At 45.1% G+C, this 19404-nt stretch overlaps 2 protein-coding genes across 2 annotated transcripts in view; both read right to left on the bottom strand.

Moving 5' to 3' along the window:
- Positions 1 to 241: 241 nt before the first annotated feature.
- Positions 242 to 15521, bottom strand: LOC103628476 (peroxisomal fatty acid beta-oxidation multifunctional protein). Its single transcript, XM_020538466.2, has 18 exons — positions 15171 to 15521; positions 15013 to 15084; positions 14814 to 14876; positions 13919 to 13972; positions 13765 to 13832; positions 13581 to 13662; positions 13424 to 13479; positions 12895 to 13197; positions 12341 to 12427; positions 11604 to 11778; positions 11315 to 11436; positions 10965 to 11128; positions 10183 to 10437; positions 9263 to 9384; positions 9002 to 9123; positions 8750 to 8898; positions 1079 to 1217; positions 242 to 643 (listed from the first exon to the last, which is right to left on the bottom strand). The coding sequence occupies exons 1-18, from the start codon at positions 15271 to 15273 to the stop codon at positions 596 to 598; spliced, it is 2184 nt and encodes a 727-aa protein (XP_020394055.1). The 5' UTR covers positions 15274 to 15521; the 3' UTR covers positions 242 to 595.
- Positions 15418 to 19404, bottom strand: part of LOC100281695 (uncharacterized) — a 28146-nt gene continuing 24159 nt past the window's right edge. The window contains exons 14-18 of the mRNA NM_001368081.1: positions 17665 to 17786; positions 17408 to 17529; positions 17154 to 17302; positions 16037 to 16175; positions 15418 to 15796 (exon numbers count right to left, since the gene is read on the bottom strand). Of these exons, the coding sequence (NP_001355010.1) occupies positions 15749 to 15796; positions 16037 to 16175; positions 17154 to 17302; positions 17408 to 17529; positions 17665 to 17786 (580 nt within the window). The 3' untranslated portion in view covers positions 15418 to 15748. The remainder of the gene's footprint in view (positions 15797 to 16036; positions 16176 to 17153; positions 17303 to 17407; positions 17530 to 17664; positions 17787 to 19404) is intronic.

Consider the following 19404-nt stretch of genomic DNA (forward strand, 5'->3'; position numbering starts at 1 on the left):
GGACTTTATTTTAGGGTTTGTTGTTGTAGATGCTTAAGATACGTCTATTTGTCTCTCTTTTTTATATAAAATTTATTCGGCTACAAATGTTGCGAGCAAATATGGCAAAACACCTAGAAATTGCCGAGGCGCGTATATACTGCATAGTGCCTTTTTTAATCTTGATATATAAAAAAAACTCGTCCATAGAAAAAAAAAAGATCGACTTAATCGGAGCCTCTATCGAAAAAAGTTATGAAAGTTGTTCCCCGTGCAATGAGAATTTGTCCCTTATAGACCATCTAAAGAGTGGTACTCATATCATCTAACCAATTTAGTTAGAGCCCTTTCACTTTTTGAGATAAAATAAAAATGATGTATCTAGAAAAAAAAATTAAAAGGTCTTATAATTTAAAGCAGATTAAATACAAATTAAAAATCAAAATTATACCAGCAAAACTGCAAAAGGATGCTAGCCATTTATTCTCCCAGATTGTCATGGCGGGCCCAATTATCAGAACAAGAGAAAAATATGGCATTTTCCTGTACCAATGCCAACCAACTTTCGAGTACACAAGCATCGAGCCATCACCCTGGTAACCGCTGAAATAGCACATCACATGTGTGACCTCAACGAAGCTTGCTGAGATGAGCTTGGTGCACTCTGCAAAGAATATGGCATCATTAATTTAAACAAACTGATTACTGATAGCTTGAAGTTGTGTATTCTTAGCAGCGGATGTTGAACCAATGTTCTACTGGATGCTCTGTCGATTACTTTACCCTAAACGGTTACCGCCACCACTAACACCAAATCAAAAGTCCAACTACCTGAGAATGAGGAGGCTCGTGTTTGCAAACCAAAAGTAAATAGTGCAGTAGACCACCACAATAAAGATTCCCATCATGAGCCCAAGAGTTTTCAGTCTGCCAAATGGCAGCCATCAAAATCAAGAACGCCATAGGAAAAAGAAAAACTACTGCAGCCATGGAAATTGGCATCTTGATAACGTATAACTTCAGGCACAATGTATTTACATTCCAGAAAGTTAGTCAATAATCAAACATGCTAATGAATAACACGGGAGCAAGGGAGTACCAGTGGAAGGCAGCTTTTAGCTCTTTGTTCCAGATATGACGAAGGTCTGAAGAAGGGACCATAAGTTTCAGCCCACTTGCTTAGCTTTGAATGTATATAAGGTGCCCCAACAGTGTCAGCCCAGAAAACGAGGCCACCCCTTCAAACAAATCATAGCAATAGCTATTGAATCCAACACTCAGAACATGCACTGCACCTCCTTATACTAAAAAACAATGCAATGAAGAAATAACATAAATTCTATATGGAGGTTAAAAATCAGTTTGTCCACAGGCTATATCTTGGTTTGCCTACTGGTTAGTGGCTACAGATGTTTCAACAAAAGGGTACAAATTTCTCTGACAGCATAGGAACTCAAGGCATAACTAAGCAGAAATTCAGTATATACAGCAGTGGCATGGACGCTCTCCCCGTCCTCGCGGCGGCTAGCACCGCACCTGCCGCCGCTGCCGCTCCCCCCGCCTGCTCGCCGGAAAACCAACCCCAACCCCTCCATCACCCCATTGATCAGGCCTCCATCCTCCAGAGCCACCCTGCCTCGGTGGAGATTCCAGCATTCGACGCGGACGCCCGCATTCCCAGATCTGACTCCGGGACTTCTTCTTCGACGCGGTCCTGCCTCAAGCCTGCCGCCGGTTCGTCGACAGCTAAGGCCGCCTGCACCAGGAGAGTTAGGTTCGCCGAATCAGCTCTGTCCGCCGACCAATCTCATCGTTCCTGCTTTGACGCGTCTGCTGCTCCAACGAAAATCACTCCGCACGGCCGGGATGGGACTGCTACCCACCGACTTCAATACCCAGGCCTGCGTCCCATCACTCCTCAACGCAGCAAATCCGCGGAATCCGGCGCTGAAGATTTGCCTGGCTGGACAACGGTCCATCGGCGACTCCGCAAGAGATTCAATTCGCCTGCGACTTCATTGAAGCCAACAACCGAGCATTCAAGGTTCCGCCATCTGGACAACAAAAATCTTAAGGTAAGCCTGAGAGGTAAATGCTTCCGATGTCTGGCCAGAGGGCACTACGCCATTGATTGCAGGGATCCGTTGAAATGCTTCAACTGCGGCGGCCCTGGACACAGAGCCTGGCAATGTCCCAAGAAGATTAGTGCTGCTGCTTCTACCCCCTCTGCCTTCCCACCACCTCCCTGCTTCGACAACGTCAACTTCCCTCCTCTGCGCCAAGTCAACATGGTGAAGCCTGGCAACCCCATGGAGCGCCCGCAGGAGACTTTCGCTGTTGCCGCGTCCTCTCGGGACATGGACAGCGAGCTGGCGCGGTTGAGCACCCACGCGGCATGGGCCTGGCTCGGCGGCGTTCGACCGGCGACAAGCACCAACACAGTAAGAAGGGCTTTCTGCTCTAGGTTCAGGATGCGCGAAGAAGACATCAAGGTGGTGAGACACTATCCAGAGGACTTCCTCGTCACCTTTGAACACCAGCATCACCGGGACACGGCTGTGGCGCAGCGCGACTTCACCTACAACAACATCGACATCCGCGTCAGGCCGTGGCAGCTCCCCGTCCACGGCGACCACAGCGTCTTCGGCTCCCACGTGCGCCTGTGCCTGGAAGGCATCCCTCTGCACGCATGGAACGATGGCATCGCCAAGCGTGCGGTGGCTAAGTCCTGTGTGCTGGACTACGTTGAAGCCCAGTCGCTGCGAATGGAGGATGCTACGACGCTCAATCTGTGGGCGTGGGCGCGAAACCCGTCTGACATACCTAAGGTAACGTGGCTGACCATTGTTGACAGGAGCAGCACTGCCCACGACGCCACACCGGCGGGGCGTAGCGGCTTAACCTTCAGGGTCATCGTCCACCTTGATATGGTGGAAGACCCCCCTACCAGGGATGGCCATGGGCATTCACGTGCGTATGATTGGAGGCTTGGTGTTGTTGACGGCGAGTGCGAACCACGTGACCGTCACGACCCTCCACCACCTCGCAGCAACCGTCGCAGGGATGAGGATGGTGATAGTGACCGTCGTGGTCGCCGCCCAGGACGCGACGACAGTTGGAGCTCCCGGCTCTTTCGTAGCATCTCGCGGGCTCCCAGGGACCGCGAGCGGGAGCGCTCGGGGTCGCGCCATGGCCAGCGCCATGACTCACCCAGGCGGCGTCACCACCTCGACGGCGATCAGCAACTTCGTCACCACCTTCATGGCGATCAGCAGCCTCGTCATGCCGGAGGCACGTCGTTGGTTACGCCACATGTTGGCCGTGACCCGGCGATTGGTCGTGACCCGGCGATACGTGGACGCAGCCGTGTGCGCCGTTCCACCCGTGTTGCTGTCCGGCGTGGCCGTTCAGCGACCCCCCCACGGCATCCTGCTCGCCCCAGATTTCCACCAAGCGCCTGCAGTCCCGGCATCCGCAGCTCACGCGGTGGTGGCAACGACGGTTCTCCGCGCCCTGCTGTGAAGGCTGCAGCTCTTCCTAAAGGTCGTTACCGCGTTGGCTGCGTGTACCGAAGGCGACCGCGCTTGGTGCCTAAGGGCCAAGTCGATCCGGTCCCTGGGGCTGCTGCTGGCGACAGCAACCTTGCTGTCTGGGATGGCAGCAGGATGAAGTTCGCAGACAACGTAAGTCTCATCCCAGTGCAGCGAGCATTCACAACTATTCTTGATTCCCTTCCAACATGCCCTGCTATGCAGCTACTGCCTTTGGTGCAGTCTGAGGAGGACCATGTGCTGTTAGGCTCTCCCTGCAGCACGGTTGCTGCGGGCTACAACGCCGAAGCTGTAAAGGACTCCAATGTCGACGCTTCCTCTCGGATGATAGCTGCGGTGCATGAACCTTCAACAGATGTTGCTGCGGTGTCAACCACCGCGCAAAGCCATCTACTCAACACCATATTCACCAAGCCCTCGCCTGCCATACTCGAGCGACCAGTGCTACATCCTTCGGAGGGGGTAACAACACCAGCGACCACTCTGTCTACTATTCCTGCAGCACCTGCTAGAAGAATCAAGCAGCGACACGGCTTCAACCTTTCGATGGTACGTCGTAGCGCCAGACTTGCCAACGGCCCTCGAACGAATGTCATGCAACGGGCCCAGCGCGTCCTCTGCCGCAAGCTTGGTCTCTTGGCAAAAGATGACGCTGCTGATTTTAATACTGCTTTGCAGGAATTTCAGGATTGGTTCAAGAAGCCACTGACTGTGGAGATGGGGACGGCCCTAGATGCTCTGTTCAATCTGGATACGCCAGACACAGTTCGCCTCGACAAGGCCTTGCTGGGAATTGCTGGAGATGCTATAGCTGAGATCCAAGAGGAGGTGGACGCCATGCATGCAGAGGCCAGAGCAGTTACTGCGGCTTGATTGATGGCTGTTTTAGCTCCATGTTAGATGATGAGGGTCTGCTTTTGTTATGTCAATGAGTCTCAGCTCAGTTTCTACTACTTTTGTGAGCACCCTGGACTGTATTGGGTTGCTGTTTTGCTTCAGACCTATAACAGCCATGCTTGTGTTGGCCCTGGTGGCCCCTTTATGTTTCACTGTCATTATTGTGCAGTGCTGCAATTTCATCCAGCTGTCGGCAATTAATCGGGGTGCTTTTCTCCTCCATGTCTGACTTTAGCATCCTGTGCTGGAATGTTAGGGGTTTAAATTTGCAAGCGCGCCGAGATGCAGTGCGCGCGATGATCTCCACCACCACTTGCCATCTTGCCTGTTTGCAAGAGACTAAATTATCAACGGTCGACAGGTCCATTGTGATGGCGCTTGGAGGACCAAAGCTTAATAAATTCAGTTTTAAACCTGCGGAAGGAATTAGTGGAACACGGGGTGGTATTCTTTTGCTTTGGGATAGCGACCTACTCGAATTGTCCAATTTTACTATCGGAGAATTCCACATATCTGCAAATGTCTCTCTTAAGGATCGTTGTGCTTCCTTCTACCTGACAGTCGTCTATGGACCATCTTGTAGAGGCCGCAAGCCTGATTTTCTAAGAGAGATGAGTGCACAGAGGCCTCCTTCACCTTCCCCCTGGTTGGTCCTTGGGGATTTCAACTGCACATACAAAGCAAGCGACAAAAACAATTCTAGAGTCAACCCTCGCCTAATGCTTCTGTTCAGGCAAGCTCTTGACATTTGCGACTTGAAAGAAATTCCTTTGCAAAACAGGAAGTTCACTTGGAGCAATGAGAGACGACATCCCACTCTCGTAAGACTAGACAGATTCTTCTGCAACTCTGAATGGGAGGAGATGTTCGGAATATTTGGTCTGCATGCACTATCATCCTCGGTCTCTGACCACTGCCCGTTGCTCCTATCCAATACTACTATGCCGAGGCGTCCACGTTCCTTTAGATTTGAGAATTTCTGGACCAAATTACCAGGTTACCAGCATACAGTTGAGCAAGCCTGGCTGGCACCGACCCAACATCGTGAGCCTTTTCATAGGCTGTACTACAAACTGCAGTTCACGGCCAAGGCGCTTAAGGAATGGAGCTCCAAGTTAATACCTGATGCTAGACTCTTTATGTATATGGCCCTAGAAGTTATTCTAAGACTGGACATGGCACAAGAAAATAGGGGACTGTCCGACATGGAAGTGAACCTCCGAAATAGATTGAAGATGCGCATCCTTGGCTATGCGGTAATTGAAAGGGCACGAAACAGGCAAAACTCACGCATGCTTTGGCTTAAATTCGGAGATGCCAACACTAAATTTTTCCACCGGAAAGCTGGCTCCAGGAGGCGAAAAAATTTCATTCAACGGTTGCGGAGCGGTAATGGGTGGGTCTTCTCGCACAATGAAAAAGCGCAAGAGCTACAAAATTTCTTCCATAATGCTTTAAAGCGGCCAACCCCTAGATCTATCGACCTTAACTGGGACATTATCTCTGACCAGCAGTTTGATCTATCAAGCCTCGACGCGCCGTTCTCCGAGGAGGAAATTAAGAGAAGTATTGATCTTTTACCAGGAGATAAGGCTCCAGGGCCGGACGGCTTCACTGGTGTTTTCCTTAAATCTTGTTGGACCATTATAAGACATGATCTCATGGCTGCAGTGAATGCTTTCTATAATAATCGATGCCTCAACCTCCAATTAATCAATTCAGCAAACATCATTCTAATCCCCAAAAAGGAAGGCGCGGAGGTAGCTGGGGACTTCAGACCTATAAGCCTCATCCATTCTTTCATTAAGATTATCACCAAAACCCTGGCTCTTCGTCTGGCGCCGAGAATGAATGAGTTAGTTTCACCTTGCCAAAGTGCCTTCATTCAAAAAAGGAGCATTCATGAAAACTTCCTTGCAGTTAGAAGCGCTGTTAGGCGCTTCCAGCGTATTAATTCGCCCACGCTATTCCTCAAGCTAGACATTGAAAAAGCTTTTGACTCCGTCCGCTGGGATTACTTGATTGCCTTACTCCGCAATTTGGGATTCCCTGTGAGGTGGACTGACTGGATCGCTTCTATCCTCTCCACCTCAACATCAAGAGTGCTCGTTAACGGGGTCCCTAACCCTCCTATTCATCATGAGAGAGGTCTCAGGCAAGGCGATCCTCTCTCCCCTCTTCTGTTCGTCTTGGCGATAGACCCTTTGCAAAAAATTCTAAAGATCGCCGCGGACAGTGGAGCATTGAGCAAGTTGGGAAACAGCTCGCCCAGCATTAGGATCTCGCTATATGCTGATGATGCAGCTTTGTTTGTTAAGCCGAAAAAAGAGGATATTGAGACAATTGTCAAGTTGCTCACCTCATTTGGCGAGGCCTCTGGTCTGATGACCAATTTTCAGAAGTCCATGATCGTCCCAATCCGTTGCCAGGGGCTACCCCTTGATGACATTCTTAGTTGCTTCCCAGCCAGAAGAGCAACCTTCCCGATCCGGTACCTGGGCCTCCCTCTCTCCACAACTAGACTCAGGAAGGAGCACTTCCAGTTTTTGGTGGACAAAGTATTGAACAAACTGAGCAGCTGGAATGGGAGAAATTTCTCAGTGGCAGGGCGCTTAAATCTGGTGAAAACAGTGCTTACCTCACAACCAATTTATCTATTAACCGCCCTTAATGCTCCCAAGGCAACGATTAGCCTTCTAGACTCCAAAAGAAGACAATTCCTTTGGGCTGGTTCTGAACGACTGACGGGCGGAAAGTGCAAAGTCAACTGGAAACGGGTGGCGAGGCCAAAATCCCTTGGGGGCTTGGGAGTTCTTGACTTGGGCGCTTTTGCGCGTGCCTTGCGCGCGCGATGGCTCTGGCATAATTGCACCTCATCACAGAATATTTGGGACAACTTAGAGATTCCTTGCTCTGATGTTGATAGACTGCTTTTTGCGGCATCGACGACCATTGATATTGGTGATGGTTCTAAAATCTCCTTCTGGGGCAACGCTTGGGTGAGGGGGCAAAGGCCAAAGGACTTGGCGCCTCGTCTCTTTTCTATATCAAGAAATAAGAGGAAATCTTTAGCGGAGGCGGTCACAAACAATGCCTGGATCATGGATCTTGCGCTGTTCGACAGACCGATTACTCCCCACCACATTCATGAGTTCTGCATTCTTTGGTCTGAAGTCCAAAAGATCCAGTTTCACCCAGAGCGTGATGATGCCATCACCTGGAATTTCACTGTGGATCACCGCTACACAGTCAAATCGGCATATCAGGCACAATTTTTGGGCTCTGTTCACACAAATTATGACCTCATCATCTGGAAGAACTGGGCGCCTCCAAAATGCAAGTTTTTCAGCTGGTTAGCAATTCAAAATCGCATTTGGACAGCAGATCGATTAGCCGCCAGGAATTGGCCCCATGAACCAACTTGCGTCTTGTGTCGTGCTGCCCAGGAATCGGGGCTTCATCTTTTTGTGGAATGTCGTTTCATCAAAAGAATTTGGGAGGAAGTTGCTGTCTGGGTAGCTGTTCAGGGCCTGAAGCCGTCTAACTAGGGGCGACCCCCCGAGCTGGGGCATTGGTGGGAAAAGCTGGCTTTTTTGCCGGGATGCAATAGAAAAGGCATCAGATCACTTTTGATCCTTGTAAACTGGGAGATTTGGCGAGAACGAAATGCGAGAATCTTTGATCGCAGATTCTCGAGCTGCCAACAAATCATTGCCAAAATCAAGAGTGAGACAGCAGCCTGGATTTTGGCAGGGGCCAAGCACCTAGTTACCCCTTAACAACTATTTAGTGGGGTCTGTTTTTTATTTTTGTTTGCTTCTCTTCAGGTTGGATCTTTGCCTAGTACTTCGGTCACTGTATTGACTTAAACCTCTTGTTATTCTTCTTATCAATATATCTTGGCAGACCTCCTGCCTTTTCAAAAAGTATATACAGCAGTTTAGTACTCCCTCTATACCAAACTGGAAGTCGTTCTGGCTTTTCCAAATACATAGCTTTTACTATGTATCTAAACATAACTATGTGCATAGCAAAAGTCACGCATCAATGGTATATTATGCAAAATGTCAAGTGTTCAGTTCCAGTACCTATACCATTTAACCCTAGTGAGAAGAATGCAAATGATCGACTACTTACTGCTTACTAGCTACAGATGACCGAGACAACTAGTATCTGAAATGACTCTTCTAGAAGTATCCTCAGAACATGCCTATACGTGTACGTGTGTGTGTCTGTGGTTCACTGAAAGAATTTTGTTTAATAGCACACAGTGTTTTACGAAGCATATGGATACGGTTAAAGACTAGCAACTCTTTGGGTACCTGTACTTGGGAAAACCCATTCCAAGGACAGATGCAATATCAAGATCAGAAGCCCGAATCACAACATTTTCATCCATAACCCTACATGCCTCATTCACAACTGGGAAGAAAATCATCTCCAATATGTCTTGATCTGTTAATGTCACAGGCTGCAAGAAACATAACTTTGTCAAATCATGATATTTCCCGATAAGTGTAGAATAACAAATCGCGCAGGTCATGTTTCAGACAAGTAGAGTGAGAAAGTAAAACCTGTCCACCAGGCATTATCTTCACACATTTTCGGTACTCCTCAATCACATGCTGAACACTAGGGTCAGGCTTTGGCTTCTCACCCTTCATATAAATGTAATAGCCTTTGCCATTACTCTTTCCTGTAAATAAAGCACAGAAAATTTAATTCTTAAGAACAATGTACAAGCAAAATGTGAATTCATGTATTGCTTGTCCTGTGCCATTCTGTAATATATAGAAAATAGTATTGTATTAGCAAAGTCAGTCTAGGAAGTATACCATGCCGCCCATTCTGTACCATCAAATCCATCAACTCAGAGCTGAAATTTCGTTCTCCAAAGGCAGCTGCGTAGATGTCCTTTACTGTCAAGCCCACTCCATATCCAGACACATCTTGTAATCTGAAGGGGAACAAAGACATATCAAATGATATAACTGTACCGCTCATGGTAACAAGCCAGCTAAGGCACAGCACAGCATCCAAAGTATGTTGTCTTTTCCCCCAAATAATGGCTAAATCCTAAACATGTTGGATTACTGGAGGAGGGACATCATTCAAACTGACCCTTTATTTTAATGAAATTACATGCTATGGTTCAAATTATATATTATAAAGAAATGCATACATCACTAAGTTGGGAGAAACAATTCAGTAACAAACTTTCCCTTGTACATAATTCATCACAGTGAACAGGACATGATAATGAGGATGAGAATGGGAGACAACTAATTGGGAGTATTTGTTTGTTCACACACTGAGGTAAGCTCATGGGAGGCCCTTGACAATTTTTTGCATGAATATGCAAGTGACAGATGCAAGTAAAAGAAGGAAATATGACCATTGCATGCTCATTTGATATAGTTCCAACTGTAATCAATGGTCTGACCAAGCTAAACAGAATGCCAGTACTTTCTAACATTATGCATGTTGGAAACTTCGGTTGTAGAGATATTGAGAACACAACCAAGTCACAACAAAACAAAATGGGTTTAGTAAAGTCCACGAGGATAATACAGAACAAGAAAATAGCCTGTGCTAAATTCGTAAATTTAACAAAAGAACGAAGAGGAACAAAGTGGCAAAATAGACCTCCCTCAATCTGTATAGTTAAATTCATTTTGGTATCTAATATTTATAGTGAATATTGATCGTCTACTTCTAAGTACACATGTCAGGGAAACAGAGTCAAATCACTTACTGGAAAGGTCCAATTGGCATGCCAAAGTTTCTTATTACTCGATCAATTCTGAAAACATCAACGCCAAGGCCAACTAGAAACATAGAGCCTTGCCGGTAAGGAAAAAATGCACGCTCAACTGCAAATCCTGTGCAGTTGCCAACCACAACAGGGACTTTCTTTACTATCTTCCCAACTGTAATAAGATCAAGGATAGCTTGTGCTGATGTATTCTCGGTCCGGACAATTTCAAGTAAGGGCATAATATGGGCAGGACTGGAAACAACATGGTATTAGCATAGTGTATTCACAACAAGTACAACACCAATAACATCTGAAACTGAAAAATCCTAGAAGACGTAATCTTGTTGTCTATGATGTACTTCTGTAAATTTATGTGAATGTTCAGTATAATTTGTCTGTGCGTAGCTTTCGTAAATTCTGATAAAAAAGATACAAGGTATAGGTGTCTAAATTTGATGTGAATCATACTACAATATATCATTTGCAAACATCAGTTTCTGGCTTTCTGCTACTCTAAAGAGCAGAATTGACTGGTTATTTGTAATGCAAGAAGCCCAGAAAAGCCTTAGCACACACTCAGGATGCACGCGCATGCACACTGATATTTGTGCCAGAGTAAATCACATCAACTAGCATCACGTGCCTTCAGTGTTCAGTGAGCACTTTTTGACGCACTTATAGCTAAGCAGTAACTGCACTGAAGAAATAAGAAGGTTTTATGTTGCTAGTATTCAAGATCTGCTATGTGCTAAACACCATACTTGTAAGAAATACCAAACCTGAAAAAATGTGCCCCTACAATTCTATCTTGAGAATTTGTCCTCTTGCCAATAACATTCAAACTGATGGTAGATGTGTTTGTTGCAAGTATGCAATGTGGTGGGCAGAACTTCTCAATGTCAGAAAATGTTGATTGCTTCAAAGGAATGTCCTCTATAACGGCCTACAAGGATAAGAAAACAATGTCACAAGAACCTGAAGAGAGCGTCTGCTAACTATCTTTGATATTTTAGTTGAATAATCCATGGACACAGTACATGACGACTGCAGTTACCCAAAGAAATTCTCAATGCACATGTAAGAAGTAATGAGACTATTTTGCTGATAATCATAAATATATTAATATTACCTCAATAGCCATATCGACATCCTTAAAATCCGAATAATCAAGAGTGCCTTTCAGAAGTGACATGACCTTATTTATCCTGTCCTTTGCAAGTGAGCCCCTTTTGACCAGGTCCTCAAGATTAGCTGTGTGAAAGATCATGGACATTTAACTGTAAGATAACATGTAAATCTAACTAATTAGCCAAGATCATAAGGAAAGTTAAATTTCGAAAATGCAAGGAAAACTGAAAAATAATACCATATACAAAATAACTATCTAAGAAAATCAGCAAGAATTTAACATGATTGACCTGCTATCGTTTTTTGTCCCCTTTGCAGAACCTGAGGGTTTACTTCCTTGAGCACAACAGATATGTTGCTAACAAGAAGTGCAGTTGCAATTCCAGAGCCCATCAAACCACCACCAATAATGCCAACTTTTCTAATTTGCCTAGGTTTTAGGTGAACATCAGTGACACCTGGCACCTATACACAGTCAATTGTAGGAGTCATAATTTACCGTCAAAAAAATTGTAGGAGTCAGAAACAAATAAAGCTATCCAAGTTCCATCAAAAGATAAGGTGGGGGCAGAACAAATTTACTTGATATACTGCAGAAATGCAGCTTAAATTGCTTCCTCACATACTTAGCTAAGATTGTCTAGTACATCATGAAAGCTTGACTGTTTGAATGAGAAGCCAATAACTAAGAAAACTACTCATCTCATCTCTACAAATAAAAATTATTACAAAGTGGATGCTTAACAATCTGATGTCAATTGGGATCATAATAATGTAAGGAAAAAACATTGTGTTGGAAAGAACTTGAAAGCTTCACAATTTAATGGAATAAAAAACTGGTACTTTGGTTCTTGTAAACAATATCATTTTTGTAAAGAAAAGGTGATGTACAGAGGCCAGTTACAAGTTTTGGGAGTATTTCTAAAATTGTATAAGGTCTGCTTCTGCAAAAGAAAAAACTAAGACATAGCAACCAAATGAAAACTAAGTCATGAAAAGAACGGGTATGGATACACTCAAAGACAACCTTTGTGCTCAAACGCTGTGCCAAGAAGATATGAACAAGTGCCCTTGCTGTTGGTGATGGCACTAACTCCTTGAAAACCTTATATTCCTGAATTTATTCAGGCATGTCAATAAACACTTGTACAAGGTACAGTAAACAAAAGAATCAGCTGCCGGTGTTGCCTAGTAGTGGGTCGAGTTGAACTATGCTAGAAGACCGTTGATCCCAAAATTAATGCCAAATTAGTAAGCTATTTTCAATAAAAGTTGGTTGAAGTAATCAATACATTCTACTGCAGAATTCACCATATCAACATGATCGTCTTGATAAAAGGGGTTTAATGGTTTTCTCTCTATAATATAAAGAACACAGCTCTCCGGCATGTTCAAGACAAAAAATGGAGCTTAATAGAAATATGAAACAGTTCCCAACATTGGTAAGGGTTTAATTTCTAGAAGTTCATGGCAAATCAGGTACCAAGGAAGATCTATTTCTAAATCAAGTCTAAAAACAAAGACAATATTTCATATGTCCTTCATAAACAAGCAGCTGTAGGACAGTAGAAAGACACATACCTTTAAAACACCTGAATGGCCTCCAAATAGCACACCTTCTTCAATTACATCAAGGCAGGCTTGATACTGCGGCATGTTTCTTGCAATCTTCTTCACCTGCTGTCTTGCCATACTTAATGCAGCATGAGCTTCAGATGGTGAGCCAAGCTTATCTGTTCTGCTGAGTGGTTTTACCCACGGTCTACCACCATTAGCAATTTCCAGGGCACAATGGCGTGACATCTTTATCAATTCATCAGGGGAGCAAAGGGCATCAATAAGACCTTGTTCTTTTCCTTCGTCCCCCATAATGAACTTTGATTGCTGTAAAAAGAACACGGTAGGTGTAACTGAAACGATGCACCTCTAATCTCAGATGAGGCATATCAATAAAATAAATTATAGCATGCCTACTGATTGGTTTCACACATTCTCAACTTAAAGTCCATGTATCATGCATTTAATACTTGCACGGGATTCCTGTTTAGTGATTGTTCTTTTGCCAGTCTAGAAGGATGAATTAACTGACAATGAAACAGATTACACTCACCAGCATCATTTGTATTGCTTTGGGCAGACCTACAAGCCTCGGTAGACGCTGGGTTCCTACATAACAAGTAGGCTCAATCAGATCCACAACAAGAACAAATACAAAGCAAAAGAACTGGAGCCGTAGTTCAAACTGTCCGAAAAATATGCATAGGTACCCCCAGATCCAGGAATTATGCCAAGAGTTAACTCTGGTAATCCAAGTTGAGCTTCAGGGGTAGATATTCGAGCATGACAAGCCTGAAATTTTTGCCATTTACATGTACGAAGGATTCAGAGGCTAGGCTGAGCTACAAATCACGAATGAGTTGTGACCCTGTTGAGTAACGTAGGCTAACACACCATCGTCAACTCTAGTCCACCACCCAGAGCAAGGCCTTGAATGGCTGCAACGGAAGGCTTTTTGCCCTCTGCACACAAAATTGTAACGATAGAAACAAGGGTGTACAAAACATAGTAGCATAAAAGAAGAAACCATGGAAAAATAACAACTTACCTTCCATCATATAAGACGCAAACTTAACAGAGTCTGGCAGAAGCGACATGTCTCCTGCGAGGCCATGTTGGATGTGTAAGAAAATGGTGGAAAGACCATCAAGAAGTCAACCACTTACCATTAAGGGTGGTGATGAGCTCTAGGTTTTACACTATAAAATTTAAGAATTGAATTGAATTAGGATCGAACTATATTTTATTTATGTTTGAACTAAAATTATTTTAAGAGACTAAAAACATTTGGATCACGATTCGTTACTGCACCTCCTTAGTACTAGGGGTGGATAACGAGCCAGCTCAGCTCGGTTCGGCTTGTTAAGTTAACGAGGTACAGAGTCAGCTCGGCTCGGCTCGTTTAATAGCTCGAGCGAGCTCGTTTAGCTCGCGAGCCAGAGCAGAAAAAAAATATATACATAATAATTATTTTTTAGTTAATTTCGAACTAATTTAACAATAGAAAATAATAATTATACTCATAGTTTTACAAACTACGTCAATGTAACACCAAATTAACATAATTCATCGCTCATCAATTCACAATTCACATATATGTTCATCAGTTTAACCCACAATTATATTTGCAATGATAAATTAACACATAGACATAGTTCATTAATCATTAGTTTAACTTATAGGTCATAGACACCTCACATATATATAACATGTTCATCAATTATTCTGTAAATGATATGCATGTAGCTTCGTTTTGCTTGAATGTGGTAGCTCGTTTAGTTCATGAGCTGGCTCGTTAACAAACCGAGCTGGCTCATTAATAAACCGAGCTAGTATGTCAGCTCAGCTCGTAAAAAAATTCAAACGAGTCGATCCAAGCCGAGCTGACCATGAACCGAGCGAGCCAACGAGTCACGAACATTTCGTCCAGCCCTACTCCTTACCGGTCCGATGAATTTGTGAGAACGTATTGATGTCGAAACCTCCACAGAATTTCCCTCGAGCACCTAGTGAAGTTTTAGAATGCCAAATGATGTAAATCGATGTTTTTCACTAAAATGAACAATAAACAGAGATCAAAAGAGCAGAGACACGACGAAATCCACAGACCCTGCTGTGGAATTGAGTGAGGGGAGGCCTCACCTTTGAGCACGATGGCCTTGACGTCGTCACGGGCCATGGCCTCGCCGTAGTTCTCCCAGAGTCCAGCGAAGACTGCATCGGCTCCCGATGGGACCATCAGGAAGAGGAAACAAGTCGAAAAGCACTGGAGGCGAAGAGGAAAAGCTGGCGGGGTTTACTGGCGGGGTGCAGGGCGTTCACTGGCGGGTTGCACATGGTGATGAGCGCCACCCCGTCTGTGCCCACCTCCATTGTCACCCGCATCATCGTCCCTGCCGCCATGACCGGCCGTCCTGGTTGTTCGCTGGATCACAGCGGGCGGCCGTCCAGCTTAGTGCAAGCGATTAATTCGAGACGACGACGCCGTCCTAAGTTCCCTGGTAGGTATCGACATGATATCCGTACGAGTCAAATTTTCTTTGTAGATTTAAATAAAGTATAGCAACAGATGAGTTTATTATAAAAAATACTATCCAATAATATATTTTAGTTCTTGTACGTATTGAAAATTATACAAACAGCGACATATAGAGTGGTCAAGTATAATTAATGCATGCCACTCTGTTCACAGAAACTCTGCCATAGTTACAGTTCAAGGCACCAAAACTGTTACAGCTATGCAAAACCATTTATTTTTCATCATTTCTGTGCCTCCTATTTGTATTCAAGGAGGTGTTTTTGATCTGCGAAGCAGCCGTCTATGGCTCATCCCGGCCGCAAGTATTCTGAATTCTTCTTCCCAATGCTGGACAGCACCTCACATGCGCGACCTCGCCGAACCTTGCTGTGATGTTCCTGGTGCGCTCTGCGGAGAATAACAAAATGGTTAGCATGACGAACAGCCTGCTCCATTGTGGCCTATATAGACGAATCGGAAATTTTGTGCTAAATGATTAGCACAAGATCAGAGGTAAAATCGCATCTATATCAAATTGGAATATCTATGTGCATCTATATTAAATTGCAGACCCAACATTGATTAGCAAAGAATCAGACGTCTTATAAGGTACACACTCATGAGTGCTGAGTGGCAGTGAGAGCTTACCAATGGTACACCACTTTTAGCTCGTTGTTCCAAATACGATGAAGGTTTGAAGAAGGGACCATACATTTCGGCCCACTTGCTTAGCTTCGAATGTATGTAAGGCGCTCCAACAGTGTCAGCCCAGAAGACAAGACCACCCCTGGAAAAAAAAGTAAATTCAAACTAAATACTCATAATAAGCACCATACCATACCACCTTAAATCCATAAACAATACAGTGTGGAAATCAGGAAATGCATAAATGGTAAATTGAGGACAATAATCATTGCATTAAAAGAGGTCGATATTGTATTGACACTGAGTGATGTGGACGCTTGCATGATGTAAAGATAGAATTTGGTTTGATATTAAAAGAACTCTCTAAAGAACTACATAAAAGTCAAGTATATACAGGAGTCTCAGACATTTCAAACAATGAGGAACCAGATCAATAACTAGATAAACTATACACATGTTAGATACCATATGCCACACAATCATAGGATGGTAGTTTAGCCCACGTAATTATTGTTGTATCAGTGCATTAGCAAGGTGCTAATTTTTTTTAAAAAAAAACTCAACCCGCGGGAGGTAAGACAGCACCCGGTCATTATATTAAGAAGAAGACCTTCAAACGCAGGTCGAGAAAACCCCTGAACCCCTGCCTCACCCATACATAGCCCATGTGAGAAACGACCGCGACCGCAACGGGGACCGGGCCTTAGACCTGTGCTTTGGCGTGGGACAGACGAGGTGATTTTTTTAACCACAGCCTGAAATTCGCTCCCACGGGGAGTCGAACCCAGAACCTGAGGATTGCTACTTAGACCACCTATCTAACTCGGCTAGAGGCCCTTTCGCAGGTGCTAAGGTTTAAGACATGCCACTTATCTCACCCATTGTGTTTTGTCTAATATGATCTATTTAAGTGTTCCTCCATGAGTATCATCAACCTGTGGTTTTAGTGAGATTTGGGATCCATGGATTCAAATTGTAAATTCATTTGGCAAACATGAGCAAAAATGAATGTGCCAGAGATGAAAACTGCAGGTTCAATGGAAGAAAGTAAAAAATATTTTTTGTACAGAGGTAACTATATAAACATATAAATACAGTTAAAAATTCAAGCAATTCTTACCTGTATTTGGGAAAGCCCATTCCAAGAACAGAAGCAATATCAAGATCGGAAGCTCGAATTACAACATTTTCATCCATAACCCTGCATGCCTCATTCACAACTGGGAAGAAAATCATCTCCAAAATATCTTGATCCATTAAAGTAACAGGCTGCAAAAAATATATTTGGTCAAATAAGGATCCTACTCAACACAGGAATAGTGAAAATTCTAATAAATGCACAAGCTATGTGCTAGACAGGAGTGAGAACAATACCTTTCCACCAGGCATTGTGTTTGCCTGCTTTCGGTACTCCTCGATCACATGCTTAACACTAGGGTCTGGCTTTGGCTTCGCACCCTTCTCATAAATGTAGTAACCTTTGGCATTCACCTTTCCTGTAAAACAATAATTTGAAATTTTCACTTCTCAAGAAAATATACAAAATGAGCCTTCATATATTGACTGGTTTGTGCCATCATATAAGATAAGATCAAATTATGAAATAAACAAAAATAGGTTACGAAGTATACCTTGTCGTCCATCCTTTACCATCAGGCCCACAAGGTTAGAGCCCAAATTTCTTTCTCCAAAGGCATCAGCGTAGATATCTTTTACTGCCAAAGCCACTCCATACCCAGCCACATCTTGGAGTCTATAGGACAGCAAGGAAGAATTGTTAGATGCTTGTATTTCTTATTGTAATCAGTATAAGGGTTATGGACCTTGGCTCAGCCCATGTACTCCTTTTCTAATATATATACACAGCCCACCCTGATTAGGGTTAGGGCTTCCAACATGGTATCAAAACCAGTTTCTCTCTCTCCCTCCCTCCCTTCCCAAGCAGTCACTTCTCCTGGCCACCATCAACTGCCCCTCCCTATGGCCGGGGCGCCACCTTCCCCTCCCCTCCTCTCCCACCGCTGGACCACAGTGGTCGCGTCAGCCACCCTTGTCCCAGTTGCGACCGCGGCCGCATCCTGGCTAGCCGTGCCAGACCTTCCTCACGCGTTTGGGGGTCTGGCCAGCCATGTGGCTAACCACCCTGACCGATGAGGCACTGGCCCCTACCACTCTGGTCAACGACTCTGACGCACTTCTGCCCTTCGGCGTTGTCGCCACTAACCCCACCTTGGTCGCAGCCCTCACCACTGCTAAGACGGCTGTTGTCGCTGCTCGAAAATGCAAATGTGTTGCTGCCCTCGCCTGGGAGGGCGACTCACCGAGGTGGATGCCTTCGCCCGACAGCTAGCCAATGCTAAACGTCACCTGCTCGGCCCCCATATATTGAGCCCCTGCCAGCGCCCCCGATGGTCGCTCCTCCCTCAGAGTATGAGGCCATAGTTATAACTAACTTCCATGCCCAGGCGGCGGGTGTCTACAACATCCACTCTCCGGTTCCCATCCTCGACCCAGCTTTCTCCACTTGCGCCCATTAGTGTCACTTCATCCTCCATTCCTCCTCACTGTCCAGCGCTACGCCCTATAGATGACCATGTCCTCACCAACGCTGCATCCCTCACTATCCCATCCTGGTGGCAGATGAATAGTGTGGTCCTCTCGTAGATCCTTGGGGACCGTCACTGTTGAGTTGTAGGATGTTGGCATGGTGGCACTGCCCGTTAGGCTTGGGTTGCCATCGAGGAGCAGTTCCTCGACAACCGTGAGGCTCGTGCTCTCCACCTTGATGTTGCTTTTCGAACTTTCTGCAAGGGAACCTCTCTGTCACCGAATACTGTCGTCAAATGAAGCGCATGGCAGCCTCCCTCTCTGACCTCGAGGAGCCCGTCTTCTGTCTTCAATCACATGCTCGTCCTCAACCTCCTCTGCGGCCTCAACAAGCGCTATGATCACTTCCTTACTTGGATCACTCGCTCAGTCCCATTCTGGTGCCTGCTACCACATCACGTATAGGCATGTCTCGATCCTTATTGACGTTGTGTACTACAGAGGAAGAGTATCAGGCCCTTCTTGCCAATCACACCTAGTATCTAATTCCCTATCCCCCAAGTGGCAATGTAGTGACTGGCAAGTGGGTTTGGACACATAAGCGGAAGGTGGATGGCTCTTTGGATCGGTACAAGACCCATTGGGTTCTCCAGGGGTTTACTCGACATTCTGATGTTGACTACAACGAGATGTTCAATCCTGTCGTGAAGCCTACTACCGGTCGTACCGTCCTCACTTTGGTACTCTCCTGTTTTTGGCCAATTCATCAATTGGATGTCAAGAATGCCTTTCTTCATAGGAATCTCACTGAGACCTACTGCAAT

The sequence above is a fragment of the Zea mays genome, chromosome 5 (genome assembly GCF_902167145.1).
Source record: "Zea mays cultivar B73 chromosome 5, Zm-B73-REFERENCE-NAM-5.0, whole genome shotgun sequence".
Taxonomy (NCBI): domain Eukaryota; kingdom Viridiplantae; phylum Streptophyta; class Magnoliopsida; order Poales; family Poaceae; genus Zea; species Zea mays.